Below are 20434 nucleotides of genomic sequence, written 5' to 3' on the forward strand. Positions count from 1 at the left end.
GCTCAGAATACTAGATAACCAGTTTCTTCTTGGTTTCATTGTCGGTAAACTAGAATCAAGAAGTCATAAACATACTCTATCAGAAATCAAAAAGAAAGAAAAAAAAACACAAAACATACTCTATCTCAGAAACAGTGTACTTTGTTCATTTCTTCAAAGAGATATGTTTATGGGAAACTGTGGTATAAAGGATGATTTCAGACAGATCTGGGATGAAATCCTAGTTCATTTGTTAGTTGCATGAGCAAGGGACTTGATTTTTCCAAGCCTTATGTGACTTCCTTATAAAATAGAACCAGTATTTAGCTTTCAGGTTAATTATGTGCATTAAAGGTAATATAGCTAAAGTTCTTAGTTTGTGTGATGTCTCAATAAGTGTTGATGGCTTTTTAAAATTATTTTCATCGTGATTATTGTTATTGTAAAATTTATCACTATTATTATTATTAAGCCTGGTAAGCCCAATAACTGACATGTAATAATACTTTCTTTACCCTCCAGTCTAAGTCACACTTGACCTTTTACAGAAAATACATTTAAAAGACCGATTCATAAATATTTTGCAATTAAAATATGAAATATACATTAGTTTGAAGTTTTATATAATCCATCTGCTATACAATGAACACTTTATTAAAATGCATAATTAAGAGCTCACTCTACCCTAAAACCTTACTAGGTGGGACTAATTAAGGCAGAAATGCTAGTTTGATTTGCAGATATTAATTTTTTTTAGAATTTTGTTTTGAGTAACTCCAGTGACTGTTATTAGTCATTAACTGTTATTATTCACTTAATTCCACCCAACTTTGGCTTTCAGTTTCTATAAACTGTTTCCGAATACTTGCTTTGAGATATAATTTAGTGGCTGCATTTACTTATAAATAATAAACTCATTATCTTTGTTTTTCTAAATTGGTAGAGATACTGTACTTTAAATTTTTAAGAAAAATCTTTATAGTGCATAGTTAAAATTGTAAGTCATGCTCAAGTAATTATAAATTCTGATTTACAAAAGTACGGATTAATGAGATTCCATTTTTCTTTGGAGGGAAGGGAACACATTCTTCATCAATAATAATATTGCTTCCATGAAATCTATAATAGTGCATTTTGCTTAACTTTGCATTTAAAGTATTTTGTATTTAAGGTCTTATTCAAATCCAGAGCGCTTTAGTTCTTATGAAATTGGCTTAGGCATTTTGTATGTTTATATTTTAACGCTTTGCTCCTTTTTGAGTTTTTTTTTTTTAATATGATTTTTTTTTTTTTAAATTTTTATTTATTTATGATAGTCACAGAGAGAGAGAGAGAGAGGCAAAGACACAGGCAGAGGGAGAAGCAGGCTCCATGCACCCGGGAGCCCGACGTGGGATTCGATCCCGGGTCTCCAGGATCGCGCCCTGGGCCAAAGGCAGGCGCCAAACCGCTGTGCCACCCAGGGATCCCTCCTTTTTGAGTTTAGTCCTGTCTCGAAATTCTTAAGATTGAGCTTCATTCTCAAAGCTCATTTGAACCTGATTGTGTCCTCTTACTATCTGATATTTACTCTTGTTTTTTCCTAAATGTGTTGGATCTTGCTTTCTTTCACACACAGACTATTTCACTATTTCTGAAAGAATCTAGTCACCTTTTTTTTTTTTACTATATTTGCATACTGCCCCATAATAGCATCTTTCCCATTTTACCCCAACCCCTCATCCCTTCCTTAGAAGTAATACTGGTTTACATACATTTCAATGGAAAGTTTTAGATGATTATCCTTGCCTTTTCCTTTAATCATGATAATTTATTTTGTGTAAATTTCAGGATTAGAATGGCTGAACACAGAAGAGCCTCTTTCTGTCTACAAGGATCTGTGTGGAAAAGTAGTCATCCTTGATTTCTTCACCTACTGCTGCATAAACTGTATTCACCTATTGCCTGATCTTCATACATTAGAACACACATACTCTGATGAAGGTATCTGCCCTTTAATTGGTTTCTAACAGACTGTCCTGGCATAGGCACTGGAGGAGTAGCTGACTCATTTGCTCATAGGAAAATGAACATTTGGCAAGACTTCAATGATTCTAAAAGTAATTTGTAATCTATGATTTAAGGACTTCATGTACCTTCTCATGAAGAGTTAAGCTTAGTGATAATGGTTTGCCTTCCTAAAGAACCAGCATTTAGTACATTTTTTTCCTAAGGTTAAGGACATAATTTACTTTCTTATGATCAAGTATTTTTAAAAGTTCGTTTTGTATATTTAGACTTACCTAAATTTTTCCTATGAGAAAATGAAACTTGTGACTCTAATCTTACACTCTTCTCACTAAGATATAAAGGTTTGAAGTTCTTATTAGGAAATGTGATTAGGCTTCCTTTAATTTCAGATGACATGAACTACAGTGGAATGCCAAATATTATAGCAGATACTTTTTCTGTGACCCTGCTTTATTAAAAAATGATTTAGAAAGGTTAATGTTTTCCAAAGCACACTAGGAAATCCTCTTTTATGGTATTACAAATTCTGAAGATGTAAGAGATTACTTAGTATTTGCTTTAGAACTTTGAAATATTTTCAGATCTTTTTTCTCTTGTTTTCTTTCTGAAAAGGAGAGCATATGGGGTGAATGCAACTAATTAAAGGTTCCATTTAATTAGTCTTAAATTAATTGAAGCTCCACAGTTGGAGTGATAAAAAGAGGGGATCAATGATCTTAGAGTAAAAATGAGAATGGAGCATTGAAAGATAACTTAGTTTTTAAAAAGGAGTAATTTTTAAAAAGGAGTAATAGATTAAAATCTTCAGTACAAGTAGAACCCCTGATGCTTGTAAATTGTAATACATTCTCTCTTGAAATTGCCAGTGAGATTTATCAAGAACTCCGGTGTTCCTGGTAGCTAAGTCATGTTTTCATAAATTTATCTGTATTAATTTGAGAAATAAGAGTATCTCATTACCTCCTGGTTTTGGATGCCTATGTGTCTTGGTCAAGCTCATGTAAGTAAGTGCATTTATTGAACATGTAGTATGTGCAGGGGACTCTGAACTGCCGAGGAAATATGTACCAGGAGTTGAATAAAAAGCATTATGGAACCTGAAGAAAGGAGGAATTCACTTTGCCTAGAAGCATTGGAAAAGATTTCTCAGAGGGGGAGACAGTTAAGCTGGAACTTGAAAAATGAGCAGGAGTATGGCTGAAAATGAAAAGGGAGCTGGAGGAAGCTGGCTGAGGAAGTGACAGGTAAATAAGCAGGGAAGCATGGAAGAGTAGGCTTCTTGGGGAGAGGTTAGGGTTAGGGTTCAGTGTGGCATTGTAGCGACTTCTGGGAAGGTGGGTTAGGTTCTGACCATTGTGAAAGGTTTTGTTATTAAGAATGAACGTTTCTTAATAGCTTAGCCTTTGTCTTCCATTGAAGATACAGAGAGATATTTAAGGTTGTTTTTGATTTGTTACAGCAAATTGTGACAAAAAACTATTTTACATACAAATACACTTCTGAGAAGTAAGATTCTTGAAGTGATCTCAACGCTATAACGTCAAGGAAACATTACTTCAGTAATGTGCTACTTTATGAAAAAGCTGGTAACATAGAAATATTTTTACATTACAAGGACCCATTTCAAGAAGTTCTTAAATTTGCTTCACGTGTGGGATTAACCAATTAAGTTAACCAACTACAGTCTTCTGGAGATTATCTTAAATATGGTCAATTAACTTAATCGGTTGGTAATGCTGGTAAAATAGAAATATTTTATATTTTTAAAAATATACATTCAATTCATATACACAAAAGCAGGTATACCCAGAGATTATCACATAAAAGTTCAATAAGCTGTCACTAAGTTATTTTGCTTTCTTACAGCAATGTTATCTTGTATCATTACTATCTACCATGTTTCTGAACGTTTTTGCAGCAATGTTAATAGTTCTTGAAGTGACATTCAGCAGCCTATTTTAAATTCCTTGGAATATTCAGTTCATTTTATCAGTAAGCCAGAAATGCTCAGCTAAGTGAGGAAGTGCTTATTAATTCTAAAACAGCCTGAAAATGATCCAAATTAATACCCAGTCTCTTTCCTTTGTAAAACAGCCTTTAAATCAAATTTGTAATGGTGACCAGTATCATTTTCACAATAGCAGGAGACATTATAAATGCCAGAGTCTAAAGTAAAAAGATATTTAATAGTAATGAATGGTTCTGGTCTTTAGATATTTAAGAATGTAGCTGTGCCCAAAGCTTGTTATTAATAATGATTTAGCACGTTAACATTAAACGGACTGGTACCTCAGGTTTTAGGATTTTTTTTTTCTGTTTCTACTTGTGAGTTTATAATTTGTCTTTTTATACTAGATGCATTAATGGTATGTTATTATGTAATACCCAAATTTAGCACAATGGCTATTAAGGAAAGGTACTCTTGAGTTATAAGAAAACATCTATTAGGAACATGACATGTTTTAAAATGTGACTGCTAGGTATATGTTAATGTATAATTAAATCAGACTTTTTTTTTTTAAAGATTTTATTTATTTATTTATGAGAGACACAGAGAGAGGCGGAGACCTAGGCAGAGGGAGAAGCAGGCTCCCTGTGAGGAGCCTGATGGGGGATTAGATCCCAGGACCCTGGGATCACGACCTGAGACAAAGGCAGATGCTCAACCACTGAACCACCTAGGTGCCCCTGATTAAATCAGACTTAACCTAATGCCATGGTACTACAGGATAATTGCTGGTACTCTCACTATGTAGTAGATACATTTTTCTGTTTTATACTTTATCAAAAATTAGAAGAATGCAGTTCTAATTTTATAATAAAACTAAACCTTTCAGTGAGTCCATTTATAATTCGATTGTCAAAGTTCCCAGTACCATCCCCAGGTTCCTTAATTCTTTAGGAGGACTGGCAGCTCTAACTTGATACAGCTAAAGGATACAAAGTGAAAGCAGCAAAGGGAAAAAGGTGCTTGGGTGAGGCTAAGTCCAGAGGAGACAAAACATAGGCTTCCTCCTCTCTTAGTGGAATCATACAAAACAACTTAATTCCCTAGCAAGGACTTGTTACAGCACATTTGAAATGTTACCAGGGACTCTCATTAGAGACTCAGCAACCAAGGTTTTTATTGGGGGCTGCCTAAATAGGTAGCTTCTGCCTGGTGGTATATAGGGAAAATTCTAGAGTCCCACAAGGAAAGTAAGTGTTCAGCATAGACCATATGATTTGTACGACCAGTTTAGAGGTAATGAATCGCTCTTATCTGTTCAGGGAATGGCGAGAACCCTCCTGAAATCCAGGCAAGGGCCAGCCATATAAGCAGGCCTTCGAAAGAATACCAGTCAGGCGTGCTGTGTTAATTCTCATCTGCATACATTTTATTTATTTTTTTTTTTTTGCAGCAGTCCATATATTATTTTGTTTTTAAATAGATGAAGTATGGGCAGCTGGGTGGCTCAGCAGTTTAGCGGTGCCTTCAGCCCAGGGCGTGATCCTGGAGACCCAGGATCGGGTCCCACGTCAAACTCCCTGCATGGAGCCTGCTTCTCCCTCTGCCTGTGTCTCTGCCTCTCTCTCTCTCTCTGTGTCTCTCATAAATAAATAAAAATCTTTAAAAAAATAAGTAGCTGAAGTATGATGGGAAAATTGGTCAATTTATGACAGACTAGTTCTAGGATGTTTCAGGAGAGACATGGCAACGTAAGTTTTTGAAATTCTAAAAAAAAATTCAAATTTGTTTGGCTCTGTGCTTTAGTGTTCGGTGATTCTGATCGTTTCATGTTTCCATTGTTTTTTAGTATGAAACCGAAATTCCTACCTCTGCATATGCTTCTCTTCTTCCCTCAGGGTGTTCTAGCCTTAGTTCCTCAGGGTCACTGTTCCTCTTGACTTAACTCAGTGGTCACTCTGCTTGGAATAAATACCCTTATGCTTTCTTAGTAAAGTATCATGTTTGTCTTTTAGATCTTAGAATGTCTCCATTTATAATTTTGTAACATGTAAAACTCAACTGTTTTCAATCCTTGTATTTAACTAGGTTATTATAGTGTTTGTGATTAAACTATGCTTTCTACTATATATTATTATAAATATAACAATTTTGTATATATTGCTATATACAATTGTAATCTAGTACAATTCTATATATCTGCATCTCTCTGAAAACTAAGACCTTTGAAGCTTTTAAAATGATTTTTTGAATTTGTTATTACTAATATTTTATAAGCAGTTATTTTATATGGCTTCTTCTTCCCTTCTCCCTCCCTCTTTTCCTCCCTCCTTCTGTCTCTTCCTTTCCTTCCATATTTTATTGATCCCTGTGCTGGCAAAAGATTCATAAAGTGAAGAATCTTTTACATTCTGTTTTTTATTGTGTACGATTAACAGGAAAAAGCAAATTTTTAAAAAATCTCTATGCTTTAAGATTGACACTAAAAATGTGAGGCATCGTTACTTAGCAGTTGTCTTTGTAGATTAATATAGATGTTCTATTTAGACAATATGATATGGTCTATATATTATATAAATACATAAATTTCTTCACTATTCATGTCCCATCTATTCATTGTTTTATTTTCTACTATGTACTAAGCACTGTGCTAGTGAAAAATAAAACATGCATTATCCCTAAATAATGATTAGGAATTACAGTCTTGTTAACAGGGGCAAGACTTATAATCAAATACTCACAAATATTTTTATAATTTCTGATTAGTGCTAAGAAGGAAAATCATAGGGTGCTATGAAAACAAATAATGGAGTTTAATCTGGAGAAATTAAGGCTTTCTTAAGAGTAAAAATTGAGTTTGAGGTCTAAAAGAAGTGTAGCTTTACTAGATGAGAAAGGGTGAAGAACCACCCTGTCCAGGCTGAAGGAGCATTGTGTGTTAAGCATCAAAGCAAGAGGAGTAATGATATTCTGGAGGAACTGAAGGAAGGCCAGGTTATTATAACACCCTGAAGGGAGGGGTGAAAAGGGGTGGAGAACATGCTGGAGAGCTGAGATTTGGTTTTTATACAAAGGACAGTGGAAGATTTTCTAGAAGAGGGTGACATGATGAGATTTGTGTTTGTTTAAAGATTAGTTCCACTCCCAGGTGGATAACTAATTAGTGGACAAGAGTGGATACAACAGATCTGTGACAAGGCTATTGTGCTCCCTGTGTGACATGATAATAGCGTGAAACTAGTTATAGAGAGATAAGATTAATAGGATTTGGTCATGGATTAAATATGGATGGTGAAAGAAGGCTCTTTGGTTATTACAGAGATATCCTAGGTAGGTTTTTGGCTTATATAATTGGACAGATGTTAGTGCCATTCAGTAGAAGGAAACACGATAGAAAGGACAGCTTTGGAGGGGGATGTCATGAGTTTATTTTAAATTATCTGTGAGACTTGCACTTCATTCTCCATGTGACTTCCATTGCTCTGAAGGATAATCTAAAAAAAAAAAATCCTTTAAATGACTTACAAGGTCGATCCTATCTATAGGTTTATTCTTTTTTGACCCACACTCCCTCCCCTTCGTTGTCTGTGCTTAGTCAGCTATTTCAGTCTCTTCGTTCATGCACTCTTTTTTGCATGTGTTGCTTTCTCTCCATGGATCTCCTTCCTTATGCTCTTCATCTGGTTAACACCTTTTCACAGTTCCCATTTCCCCATAATCTTTACTTCTTCAAAGAGGTGTTGGCTGTGTTTATCAGAAGGAATATATATATATTATATATATATAATATAATATATATATATTTTGAAGTAATAATGTATTATGATATATACACACACTATGTATATGTATCACACATGTAAAATATATAGATATTTGACTTACAGATTCTTAATTTATTGGGTAATAATCATCACCATCATTATTTTAGATGTTCATATTGTCCCTCTTTGACAAATGGAATCCTCTTTAGGCTATCACTGATGTCCTTTCGACATGTCCTTATCATTTTTTGAGCACTTCCTTACTTGTCACAACACAATATTTAAAGGTTCTTCTTGTACTTTCCCAGCCCCTTCCCTGAATCGGCCATTTCTCCAGGGAGCTTTGATTCCTTTTAGTATTAAATATTGGGAATGGTTTTGAGAAACCAAGATCCTGTGTTTATTGCCACTGGGATGTCTTTGCTTCTGGTCACTCTCAACTAAATTTAAAATTTACTTAGACTAGTCCTCCCCACTCTCCATGAGGTTATGTTATTCATTTGAAGTACAGCTAGATACATTTGTTTATATTTTTAATTTTGTTTTTGAAGATATAAAATTTAAATATGGTCCTGAAAGTCAGAACCATACAGAAAGTATAGTTCCATCTACTCATCTCTTGTGTTTCCCTTTTCCCTTTCTTTCCATCCCATTCTTCCATTCTATTGTCTCTTTAAAAAAAAAAAATACTAATGGTGACTTACTCTAGATGTTTTTGTGCATTTTGCTTTTTCAAATATAGCTATGTATCCTGGCAGCCACTCCATATAGAGAACTTCCTGATTATTTTTAATAGCTACGTAGCACCTCTTTGTGTATGTGTGTGTGTTGTAATTTATAACAATAAATATTCAGTCATTGTCCTATGTATTGACCGTTAGGTTGTTTTCAATATTTAGCACTTACAAACAGTTTTGTGAATATGTCTTTATATCACTGGTGGCATATCTTAAGCGTAAACTCCTAGAAGAGGGATTGCTGGGTCAAAGTTAAACGAATATAATATAGTTTTACTGGGTATTGCCATATTCTGCACCAGGAGGGTTGGTTGTACTAGTTTACATTCCTGCTAAGACGGTGTGAAGGGTGCTGCTTTCCCCACTCCTGCTCCAGTAAAATGTATTGACATGGTTTTTAATTTGTACTGATTTAATAGGTGAGAAACTGTATCTTGGTGTAGTTTTATTTGTATTTTAAGTAAATGCTACACCCAACATGGGACTCAAACTTATGGTCCTTAGGTCAAGAGTTGCATGCTCTAATGGGTGAGCCAGCCAGGTGCCCCTTGATGTATTTTTAAATTGCATTTTAGAGAGTGATTGAAAATCTTTTCAAGCTTATTTGTAGCTATTTATTTTAAGTGGGGTTTTGTCTACCATTATATACTCCCAACTGATTATTGTCTAGGTACATAAAAACTATTTGTTTTATCTGTTAAATTTATATTCTGCTTTCTGAGTCTTTTACCACTTGGTTTAGTTTTATGATTGATTCTCTGTGGTTTCTCGAAAATGCAATATTATCTGCAAAGAATTTTTCCAAATCTTATGTCTGTAGTTGATTTCTATTCTCCAATTTGGTTGGCTAAAAACTACCCCCCCCCCCCAAAAAAAATAAAAATAAAAACTCCCTCCCAGTTCATTATTTGATAGTAGTAAAGACAGTGGGCATCTTTGCCTTGTTCTTTATCTTATTGGAAATACATATCATTTTTCTCTGTTAAGTAAGAGGCTGGTTTTAGGATTTAGTTTATTTGCTCAGTTAACGAAGTATCGGACAAAATTTAAGTAAATTATATCTCAATATAACTGATGTTAAAAACAGGAATCTATCTCTCCTATTTCTGAGTTTGGAGGAGAATGGAGGCCATCTGATTTTGAATCTCTTCACTTATCTCTTCCTCTCCTTTTAAACGTAAAACCAAAAAAGAGTAACTAAAACCACACTTGATCATTCCGTAATACTAGGAGACAAAGAATATCATAGCCCTCAAATTATCTGTAAGTTGAGAAATAAACTGAATTCCATTAAAGGTCCTCTTCCTGCAAGTGCTAGAACGGGAATGGGAGAGGCTTAAAAGACTCCATGAAAAAAAGAAGAGTGGTTCAGAGGTCTTGGGCGAGGCATAGAGTAACCCCCTTACCAGTAGAAAGAGAAACTCCAACACTAAGTGCAAAGTACTGAACACAGGTTTAGATCATATCACCAGCCCTTGAAAGAGTAGGGGCTTAAGAACGGAAGCCTCAGAGAAGCATTGCTTCTTGGAGGGAATCAGATACAGAGGTGTGATTTTCTTTGAAGATACTACTTCTACTTAAAGTGAATCAATGAATGAGTTGGGAAAGTTAAGGATCTTGCAGAAAACAAAGAGTATATATATCAATCTCCTTCCAACAATGCTATCCAAAAATGAAACTTCACAGAAAAAGGGAACTATCAGAAAAGTGCACTCTCACTCAACCTAGGAGCCTTGTCCACAAAATGGGTGGGAATATTAAAAAGCGTATCTCATCCATATAAAACTGTAAATAGCTGAAAATGTGATTCAGAGTTGAAATGTAGATTAACTTCTTACTTAAAAATGATCCACAGAATTGACAAAAACTGTAACACATTCCTCTATATTGAGTTATATATCCTCAGACATAATTTAGGAGCAATGATAAAAGGATCTTGAATCAGAATTTTGAAAACTAAGAAGGGAATTGTGCCCCCCCACCCCCCTGCCGCCGCCGCCCAAAGAGGTAGGAAATGAGTGGTGATTGAATTCTGAAAAGAAATAAGAAGATCAGAATTATGTAAGAAATAAAGACTAAATTACAAGGTGCCCAAGGGGCAATGAATTCATATAAAAATGTTATAAGGGGCATTGAAGTAAAGCAGAAGGTAAAACAAACTTAGAGAATGAAAATAATCTAAAAAAAAAAAAAGTAAAAACAGGAAATGATTGAATAGAAAGGCAGGCAGAGTTCAACATAAGACTGCTTGGAGACTGAAGTCAAAAATCATAACAACTAACTAAAACTAATATGTAAAATTAGAATCCAGTCTTGGATTCTGGAAATAAAAAACCTTGAATCTGCATATTGAAAGGAACTACCAGATACCAGGGAAAATTAACACAGAACAACAGCCCAAGAAGTACCCTACTTGAAACTATTACACTTTAATGATATTTTAAAATTATCTTCAGCACTTTCAGGAAAAATGATCACTTTTAGAAGCATGTAAATTAGATGGGACAGACTTTATACAAATAACATATAGACAAGGCAGTGGTACATTTTCAAGAATCTTATATAGAGAAACTACAAACCAAGGATATTATATCAAACCAGCTATCTTTCAAGATTCAGTCAGGGTTATGGAAAACCAGTTTTGAATGTCTAAGAACTCAGAATCACCTGTGAATAGATGCACCTGTGAATCTAATTTCTGGTAAATCTACTTGAGAAACAGCTTCTTCTAACCAGGGGTGACTAAGGAAACTGCCAGATGGATGGATGAAGATATCATATGTGTATTCATGATGAGGAATAATAAAGGATTTATTATAGGCACTTGACCTTGTATAGTTGTAGGAGCTGTATATCTAGTCTACATGTGACTGTTTCTTGTGCGTCTGCTGCCTCAACTAGAAGTCAGCAGATCTGGCAATTAAAAAGGAAAGATGGATATGAAATAAGGGAGAGCAAGAGCAGACTGCCACCTGCAAGCATGACCTGGAACCCAGGTAAACTTCAACCTAAATAGTGAGGTGACCAACAGAATTAAGTCGGTGTCCTTTGCTGTGGAGCTAAACATTCATCTGATGCAGGAGTTGGAGAAGCTGAGGGAGGAGATCTGGCAGGAGCTGTGGTACATCTATGGGGTATACATAGCTCCTATCCCACAACCAGCCACCAAGGTGAGACAGCAGATAAGCTACAAAGTGTGTGAAATGCAGTAGCATGTGGTGCGCTGCACCAGTCCTCCAAGCAAAAGAGAATATGGCACCTGCTCTTAAACCTCCGAGTTTGCTCATAAAATCTCTCTTACGGGAGAGGATAAGAACTAAGCCGGGAATAGAATACTGGAAAACGGTTCCATTTTAGCTAAATTGGCAAAATATAAATCTGTCACTGGTGGGTAGAAGAATAATATAAAATCATATAGAGGTAGAAAGAATACAGCTAAAGAGAGGGAAAAAAGAGGGAGAGAATGGGAAACAAAACTATTGATTATTGTATACGTAACAGGTGGGAATTAAAGGATGCCATTTAAAAATGATTGACCAGGGGTGTTTGGATGTCTCAGATGGTTGAGTGACCGACTCTTGGTTTTGCCTCAGTTCAGAATCTCAGGATTGTGAGATCAAGCCCGGCGTCCCGCTCTGTGCTCAACATGGAATTTGCTTGAGATTCTCTCTCTCCCTCTCCCAATGCTCCTCCCCTGGCATGTTCTCTCGCGTTCAAATAAATAAGATCTAAAAAAAAAAGATTGACCAGATAATAAAACGTTATGAAAAGTGGAGTTTGATACTTTTAAAAATGATAAAAAGCTTTAAGGCAAAGGTAACCACTAGAATAAAAATACAAACCCTCCTAAAGTCCAAAGAAATTTTTTTAATTAAGTTTTTTATTTTAATTCCAGTATAATTAAGATATAATAAGTTAGTTTCAGGTATGCAATATAGTGATTCAACAATTCCATACATAGTGTTCATTGTGACAAGTGTACCCTTAAGCCCCATTACCTATTTCACCCATCCTCCCATTCTGCTCCCCTCTGGTAACCATCAGTTTGTTCTCTATAGTTAAGAGTCTGTATTTTAGTTTGTCTCTTTCTCTCTTTTTTCCTTTGTTCATTTGTTTCTTAATTCCACATGTGAGTGAGATTGTATATTTGTCTTTAACTTACTTCACTTGTCATTATACTCTCTAGCTTCATCCTTGCAAATGGATGTTGCCATGTTGCAAATGGCAAGATTTCATGCATTTTTATGACTGAATAATATTTTATATGTATATATCACATCATTTTTATTCCCAAAGAAATTTTTTTACAAAAAAGGACACACCATATAGAGAAACATAGACAAATATATATACAGAAATTACAATAGAGGATAATATGAAAGAATTGAGATCAGACATACCAATTGTGTCAATAAATGTGAATAAGTTTAACCTCTTCTGGAAAGAAAATATCCATCAATTCCTATTTATTTTCTATTTATATCTTTATTATTCTTAATCAGGAATAGATGTTGGATTTTGTTTTTCTTTTTTGCACCTCATTAATTCTTGGCTTTATTTTCATTTCTTTCCCTGTGCTTGCTTTTGGTTTGTTTTGTTGTTTTCCTCGAATTTTTTTTTAATTTTCATTATGATAAGTGTACTCTTTAATCCTGTCACCTATTTCACCCACCTCTCCTCTGATAAACATCAGTTCTCAATAGTTATGAATCTATTTCTTCATTTGTTTCTCTCCTTTTTATCCCTTTGCTCATTTGTCTCAAATTCCACATATGACTGAGATTATATGGTATTTTTCTTTCTCTGACTTATTTCACTTAGCATTTTACTCTCTTAACTCTACCCATATTGCAACTGGCAAGATTTCATTCTTTTTAATGGCTGAATAATATTCCATTGTATGCATATACTACATATTTATCCATTCATTTATGTAAATTTGGGCTGCTTCCATAGTTTGGCTATTGTAAATAATGCTGCAATAAATACAGGGATGCATATATCCCTTTTAATTAGTGTTTGTGTGTTTTGGGGGTAAATACTGAGTAGTGTGATTACTGGCTTGTAGGGTAGTTGTATTTTTAATTTTTTAGGGAACCTCCATACTGTTTTCCACAGTGGCTGCACCAGTTTGCATTGCCACCAACAGTGCAAGAGGGTTCCTTTTTCTCCACATACTCACCAACATTTGTTTCTAGTGGTATTGATTTTAACTATTCGGGCAGGTGTGAGGTGATACCTCTTTGTAGTTTTGATTTGCATTTCGCCGATGATAAATGATGTTGAGCATCTTTTCATGTATCTGTTGGCCATCTAGATGTCTTCTTTGGAAAAATGTTCATGTCTTCTGCCCATTTTTAAATTGGGTTATTTGTTTTGCAGGTGTTGAGTTGTATTTGTTCTTTATATATTTTTGATCCTGTTCATTGGACGTATCATTTGCAGATATCTTCTCCCATTCAATAAGTTGACTTTCAATTTTGTTGATTATTTCCTTTGGTGTGCAGAAACTTTATTTTGATGTCAAACCAGTAATTTTCGTTTTTATTTCTCTTGCCTCAGGAGATATACTTAGAAAAACATTGCTGTGGCTGATGTTAGAGAAATTAACAATTGCCTATGTTCTTGTCAAGGATTTTTAGGGTTTCAGGTTTCACATTTAGGTCTTTAATCCATTTTGAGTTTATTTTTGTGTATGGTGAAAGAAACTGGTCCACTTTCATTATTTTGCATGTAGCTGTCCAGTTTTCCCAGCACCATTTGTTGAAGACACTGTCTTTTCCCCATTGTATAGTCATTCCTCCTTTGTCAGAGATTAATTGAGCATGTAATTATGGGTTTATTTCTGGGTTTCCTTTTCCATTGATCTTTGTGTCTGTTTTTTTGCCAGTACCATACTGTTTTTATTGCTGCCACTTTGTAGTATAACTTGAAGTTTGGAACTGTGTTACCTCTGGTTTTGTTTTTCAAGATTGCTTGGCTGTCATTTTGTGTGGTTTTGTGTGTGTGTATATTTTCCTAGATTTTTATAGCAGGGTGGTTAATTATCTATTTTAATTTTTTATATAAATGTTTAAGACTTTAAGACTATGAATTTCTTCTGTCCGTGCATTAAGTATACCCCTGTAAATTATGATATATAGTATTTTCATTATCATTTTTTAGAAATTCTGTAATTTTGACTTCTGTCTCACCTTTCTATCAAGTTGATAGAAAATGTTTAAATCTCTAAGTGGAAAGCTATGAGATAATAGAAAATATGTATATTGGTCTCTGGCCTGAGTTCCTGGTACAGAGGTCCTAAAACTCTTGTGACTTCCTAAGTGATAAAAACACTAGGTTATCTTTTGTTTTAATATTTGTTGGGGTTTTTTTGTGTGTTTTGTTTTTTTACCCCAGTTCTTGACAGAGTTCTTGAATCTCTTGGAATTCCCTGGGAGATTAACAATGTGTTTCATTCTGAAGGGACCTTTGGTGGGCTTTCTGGATGGGAGCTGGTCACCAGAAGGAAAGAATAATACATCATAGAAGCTTGGGATTTTCAGCCCACACCCCATTTTCTGGAGAGGGGGAAAGGGGCTGGAAATGGACTTAATGATCTATAATACTTATGTGATGAAGCCTCCATAAAAATCCCAGAGGTACGGAGTTCAAGAGCCTCCAAGTTGGCAAACATGTGAATGTGCTGGGAGAGTGGAGGCCTTGGTGAGAGCATGGAAGCTCCACCTCCACTCTCAGAACTTGTCCTGTCAGTTGTCTTCTGTCATTTGGATGTTCATCTGCATCCTTTATCATATCTTTTTATAATAAACTGTTAAACATAACTGTTTCCTTGAGTTTTGTGAGCTGTTCTAGCAAATAATTGAATCCAAGTGAAGAGTCGAAGTAATCTCTCAATTGACAAGTCCAACAGAAGTTGAGGATTACCTGGGGACCTATTACTTGTGGTTGGCATCTAAAGTGGCAGAGTTGTCTTGTGCGAGTGAGGCCTTAACCAATGGCATCTGTACTAACTCTGGTTAGTATTAGAATTGAAACAAACGACACCCACTCTGTTTCACAGATAATTGCCAAATTTGGGGGGGAAACCCCACACTTAGGATGTCAAAGTGTTGTGAGTGTGGTCATATTGTGAGAATAAAGGAGAAACACAGAAATAATGTGTTTTTTCTAAACAGAAGACCTTTTGGGGTGCCTCCGTGGCTCAATTAGTTTGGGTGACTCTTGATTGCAGCTCAGGTCTTGATCTCAGGGTCATGAGTTTTGGCCTTTTGTTTTTTGTTATTAATATCCAGTTCGACTGTATTGTGGTTAGAGTGTGTTCTTTGTTTCCTTTGTGTGGTTGGTGTTTTTAAATACTCTGTGTATACTTCAGAGGAGAGCAAAATGTATTATGGTACAGTTTGATAATGTATCAATAAGATCTACCTCACTGTTTACGTTAATTTGGCTTTCTAAATATTATTTTTTGTCTACTTGACCTGGTTCACACTGAGAGTAGTGTGTTTCTGCTTTATTGAGTTGCTTTTATTACTTGGTACATGGATATTCATTACTGTTTTATCCTTGTTATGAATGCTTTTTGCATTAAAATGGTTCTTTGTCATTTAATGCTTTTAGGCTTGAAATCTACTTGTCTAGTATTAGGATCAAGATCCTTGTTTTGCTTTTGCTTGCGTGGTGCACATTGGCCTATCTCTTTAGCTTTTCTGGTTAACTTTGTTTTAGTTGTATTTCTGATATGCAGAATGTATCCAGATCTTTTTTCTTTTAATGGATGAGTTAAGCCCATTCATATTTACTTATCATTATTATGCATAATCATTATATGTATTAGCTTTTATTTGTTGTGTTTCTTAACACAACAAATTTTATTTTACTAATTGCTATAGTTAGAAAAAGTTGTATTTTTTTTATTGGTTATCTTTGAACTTACAACTTGTAAAAATGACAGTAAACATTTCTTGAGCTTTCACAGTATACTAGATACTATGCTAAATACTTTATAACAGATTATCTCTTTTAATCCTCAAAACTGACCTATGAGGCAGTTACTATTATTTTCCCAATTTTACAAATAAGAAAACTGATGCCCAGAGAGGTTAAGTAACTTGCCCAAAGTAACTCAGCCAGTAGTAAAGCCAGAATTTGATTACAAGAAATAGGACTCCAGAGCTAATGATTTTTTTGGGGGAAAACTTTATTGTTGTATAATTGACACACAGTAAACTGCACATTTTTTAAGTGTATAATCCTTCCCACTCCTCCCCCCCTTCTTCCCAGTGCCTAAGCAAACAGTGATCATTGTGTTGTTTTTGTATGTATCTTCTTTCAAAATGTTTGTGGGTTTTTTTTTAATCTCTCATTTATGATGTGTCTTAACATCCTTTTTTTTTTTTTTTCATTTATCCTATTTGGAGTAAATTTCTTGAATTCTTGAACCTCTTAAATTTTGTAAATTTATATCTTCAGTCAAATTTTGGAAGTTTGGGCATTAATCAAATATTTTTTCTGCCCTCATCTATGATTCCAAATCTACATACATTAGATCTTTTGAAACTGTTCCACAGGTCCCTGAGGTTTTGTTCATTTGTTTTTCAGTCTTTTTTCTTTATGTTCCTTAGATTGGTTAATTTCCATTGAGTTTATCCAGTGAATTTATTTTAAATAGGTATTTTTGAATTCTAAAATTTTCATTTAGTTCTTTTTTATAATTTCTGTTTGTATTTCCTATCTTTTCATTCATTTCAAGTGAGTTTTTCTTTACCTCATGGAACATAGTTATAGTTCCTTTAAAGTCTTTCTTTTAATTCATAATTATTTTGGTGCTGGTATCTGTCACTTGTTTTCATTGGCCTTCAGCTTTGCTGGTTGAATGTCTAAGTTCTAAGTTCTGTCTCCTCTTTTATCAGCTCTGCTCTCCTTTCATCAGCTCAGCAATTCAATTCTCCATATTTTAAGCTTTGGCTGTGTTTTTGCAGGCCTGCCTCACAAGTGGTGTATAGTTTATAGGAGTTAAGCCAAGATAGTGTTCATACTCAGAAACGGGGAGCCCCCTTCTCAGCTCTCTTCCCTTTGGGGTTCCCACCGCATCCTTCAGTCTTGCTGGCTCCCTGGGCCAGAAAGAGGTTTCCATTGTTTTCACCACCCTCATGGCTTCCTAACTGGGGCCTACCTCGGTGTAAAGCCATGAAGTGGAAAAAAACATTGGAAACTCCCCTTCAGGGTTTGCTTCTTCACGTTTTGACCCCTTGTTAGCAATGTACCTGCTTTTGTGTATTTTCTGGGTCATTAGGCAGGGGTATGTGTACATGTGTGATGTGTTTTTTTTGGGAGTTAATAGTTGCAAATGGAAGAATGAGCTATCAGGAAATTAAACCCCCCAATTTGCATGGTTTTATTTTTTCTTTATGCTGATGTGCATGGTTTTTGATGAGTGTGTTGGGAAATTATAATTTACATAGCCATTATTACCTGTGTTACCTTGATAGTCAATATTGAGTTTTTTCTCTGAATCCAAACACTTTTTACTTTTTTTCCTATATCTTTTTGACATACGTTGATTAGGTAAAAGATTAGGTTGTTGATTAGGTAAAAGAAGTATCTTGTTCTTTGTTTTTAGCAGTTCTGCTATCTATAATTAAGGCTTGTTTTAAGAACTATATAATAGGAGTTTTAATAAATCAAAGACCTTATATTACAGAAACATCTTGTTTATATTTGTTCCATTAATCTGTAATGTAGGTAGGCCAGAAAAATCTAAGAGGATAATATAATGATAAATATTAGCAAAAAATAGTCATAGTCATTATGAATTTCAAAGGCACTTATAATAGGTAGAGTATAATAACAATATTTCGGTATCTTCATAAGATATTAATGTTTTTTTTTTTAAAATTAAGACACAAAGAGGTTCAGTCCTGAAATAACCACATGATTTTGATCACATATATTTTTACATAGTTACCAAGACTGTCATGAGATTTAGATGTTAATTTTTTTATGCATGTGATATTTTTTTTTAAGATTTATCTATTTATTTATTAGAGACACACAGAGAGTCAGAGACACAGGCAGAGGGAGAAGCAGGCCCCATGCAGGGAGCCCGATGTGGGACTTGATCTGGGGGCTTCAGGATCACACCCTGGGCTGAAGGCGGCGCTAAACCGCTGAGCCACCGGGACTGCCCTATGCATGTGTTTAAATGCAGTTGAAGACACTATTTTAGGTCTGCCTTTTAAAAAAAAAAAAGGCAAAACAAAACTCTTGTAGTGTTTATTAATGACTCATAACCTAATGTATGGATGATGACATTCAAACTTTAATACTTCCTAATGTTTAACTTATAATTTTTCCCATTTAGATGGTCTTCTGATTGTTGGTGTTCACTCAGCTAAGTTTCCAAATGAAAAAGTCCTGGATAACATTAAGAGCGCTGTTCTTCGATACAACATCACTCACCCTGTGGTTAATGATGCAGATGCCAGTCTTTGGCAAGAACTAGAAGTTTCCTGCTGGCCAACTCTGGTCATACTTGGACCCCGTGGAAATATGTTGTTTTCTTTGATCGGAGAGGGACACAAAGATAAATTATTTTTATATACTTCCATAGCTTTAAAGTATTATAAAGACAGGGGACAGATCAGAGATAATAAAATTGAAATAAAACTCTATAAAGATTCGTTGCCACCTTCACCATTGCTGTTTCCTGGCAAAGTAACAGTGGACCATGTTTCTAATAGATTGGTAATAGCAGACACTGGACATCATAGAATTTTGGTCGTCTGGAAGAATGGACAAATTCAATACAGCATTGGAGGTAAAGTTTGTGTCTAATTGTGATACGTAATATATTTTATAGTAAAAAAAAGCTTGAGGAAGTGTATTAAAATTGAAATTTATCACCCTGGTTTTACATCTAAAACAGGCTTTTATTGATATCTACATAGTTAATAAAATCTGTTAAGTACATTCTTATTAATCCTGCTTATTACTCAGGCTGAATTGACATCTAGTAACATAATAGCAAAGAGAAAAGTAATTCATCTCTTTGCAGTCCTGCTTTAATCACATATGCAGCATTAGTACTAAAGTAGGGGTATCTGCATTCCTAATGCAAATAAACTAGTCTTTTTTTTTTTTTTTTTTTAAAGATTTTATCCGTCTGTTCATGAGAGACACAGAGAGAGAGAGGGAGAGAGGCAGAGACATAGGCAGAAGGAGTAGGCTCCCTGCAAGGAGCCAGATGTGAGACTGCATCCTGGATTCTGGGATCACGTCCTGAGCTGAAAGCAGATGTTCAACCACTGAGCTACCCAGGTGTCCCCAAATAAACTACCCGTATTCCTAAAACCTAGTGTTATTCTTAGTGTTCCTAGATATTGTTCCCCTCGCTCTTAGATTTTTCACATTTCTTCTTTTTCATTTTTATTAGAATATGTGTTTTGTGTTTCTTTCATTTCAGCAACTTGATGTTTGGGTTTACGATGGGCAATTATGAGAATTGTTGCTCAAAATTTATCTATTATAATAGATTGAGTTAAATGGTTAAAAGGTTTTTAACTGTATAATTTTCAAAATAATGTAAATGAATATTTTCCTTTGTTAAACAGAGAAACCAGCAAGCTACCTTTTCCAAGCATATTTTTAGGAATGATGTTCTCTTGTGATAAATTAAACGTTATTCTACAGTAGTTTTTAAAAAGAATTTCTGTGATCAGATATAATTAGGAAATATTAGTTAGATGTGGTTTAAGAGACTTTTATTGGTGGTGATGTCACTGTACTCTGCTTTTACTTTTACTCAATCTTTTGCTCTGCTTATGTACCTCATGAATATTTAAGAGAGGTTATAGCATACAATATTTTCCAATCTGAAGTGACTAGGATACTCTCCCTTTTTTCCCACAGGGAGCTCCCTTTAACAACAATAATAGTATTATTAATAATAGTAATAATAGCAAACACGTATATGCCCGGCATTATTCTAAGCACTT

General features: G+C 34.7%; 1 protein-coding gene across 4 annotated transcripts in view; it reads left to right on the top strand.

Moving 5' to 3' along the window:
- The window catches only part of NHLRC2 (NHL repeat containing 2), a 65689-nt gene that overhangs the window by 1863 nt on the left and 43392 nt on the right, over window positions 1-20434 (top strand). For all 4 annotated transcript variants that reach the window (XR_011997584.1, XM_025993838.2, XM_072740087.1 and 1 more), the window contains exons 2-3: window positions 1810-1962; window positions 18802-19257. Coding sequence is in view for 3 of the 4 variants with exons in the window: in XM_025993838.2 (XP_025849623.2) it covers window positions 1810-1962; window positions 18802-19257 (609 nt within the window). In the remaining variant the exon portion in view is untranslated. The remainder of the gene's footprint in view (window positions 1-1809; window positions 1963-18801; window positions 19258-20434) is intronic.

The sequence above is a fragment of the Vulpes vulpes genome, chromosome 15 (assembly GCF_048418805.1).
Source record: "Vulpes vulpes isolate BD-2025 chromosome 15, VulVul3, whole genome shotgun sequence".
In the NCBI taxonomy this organism is placed as follows: domain Eukaryota; kingdom Metazoa; phylum Chordata; class Mammalia; order Carnivora; family Canidae; genus Vulpes; species Vulpes vulpes.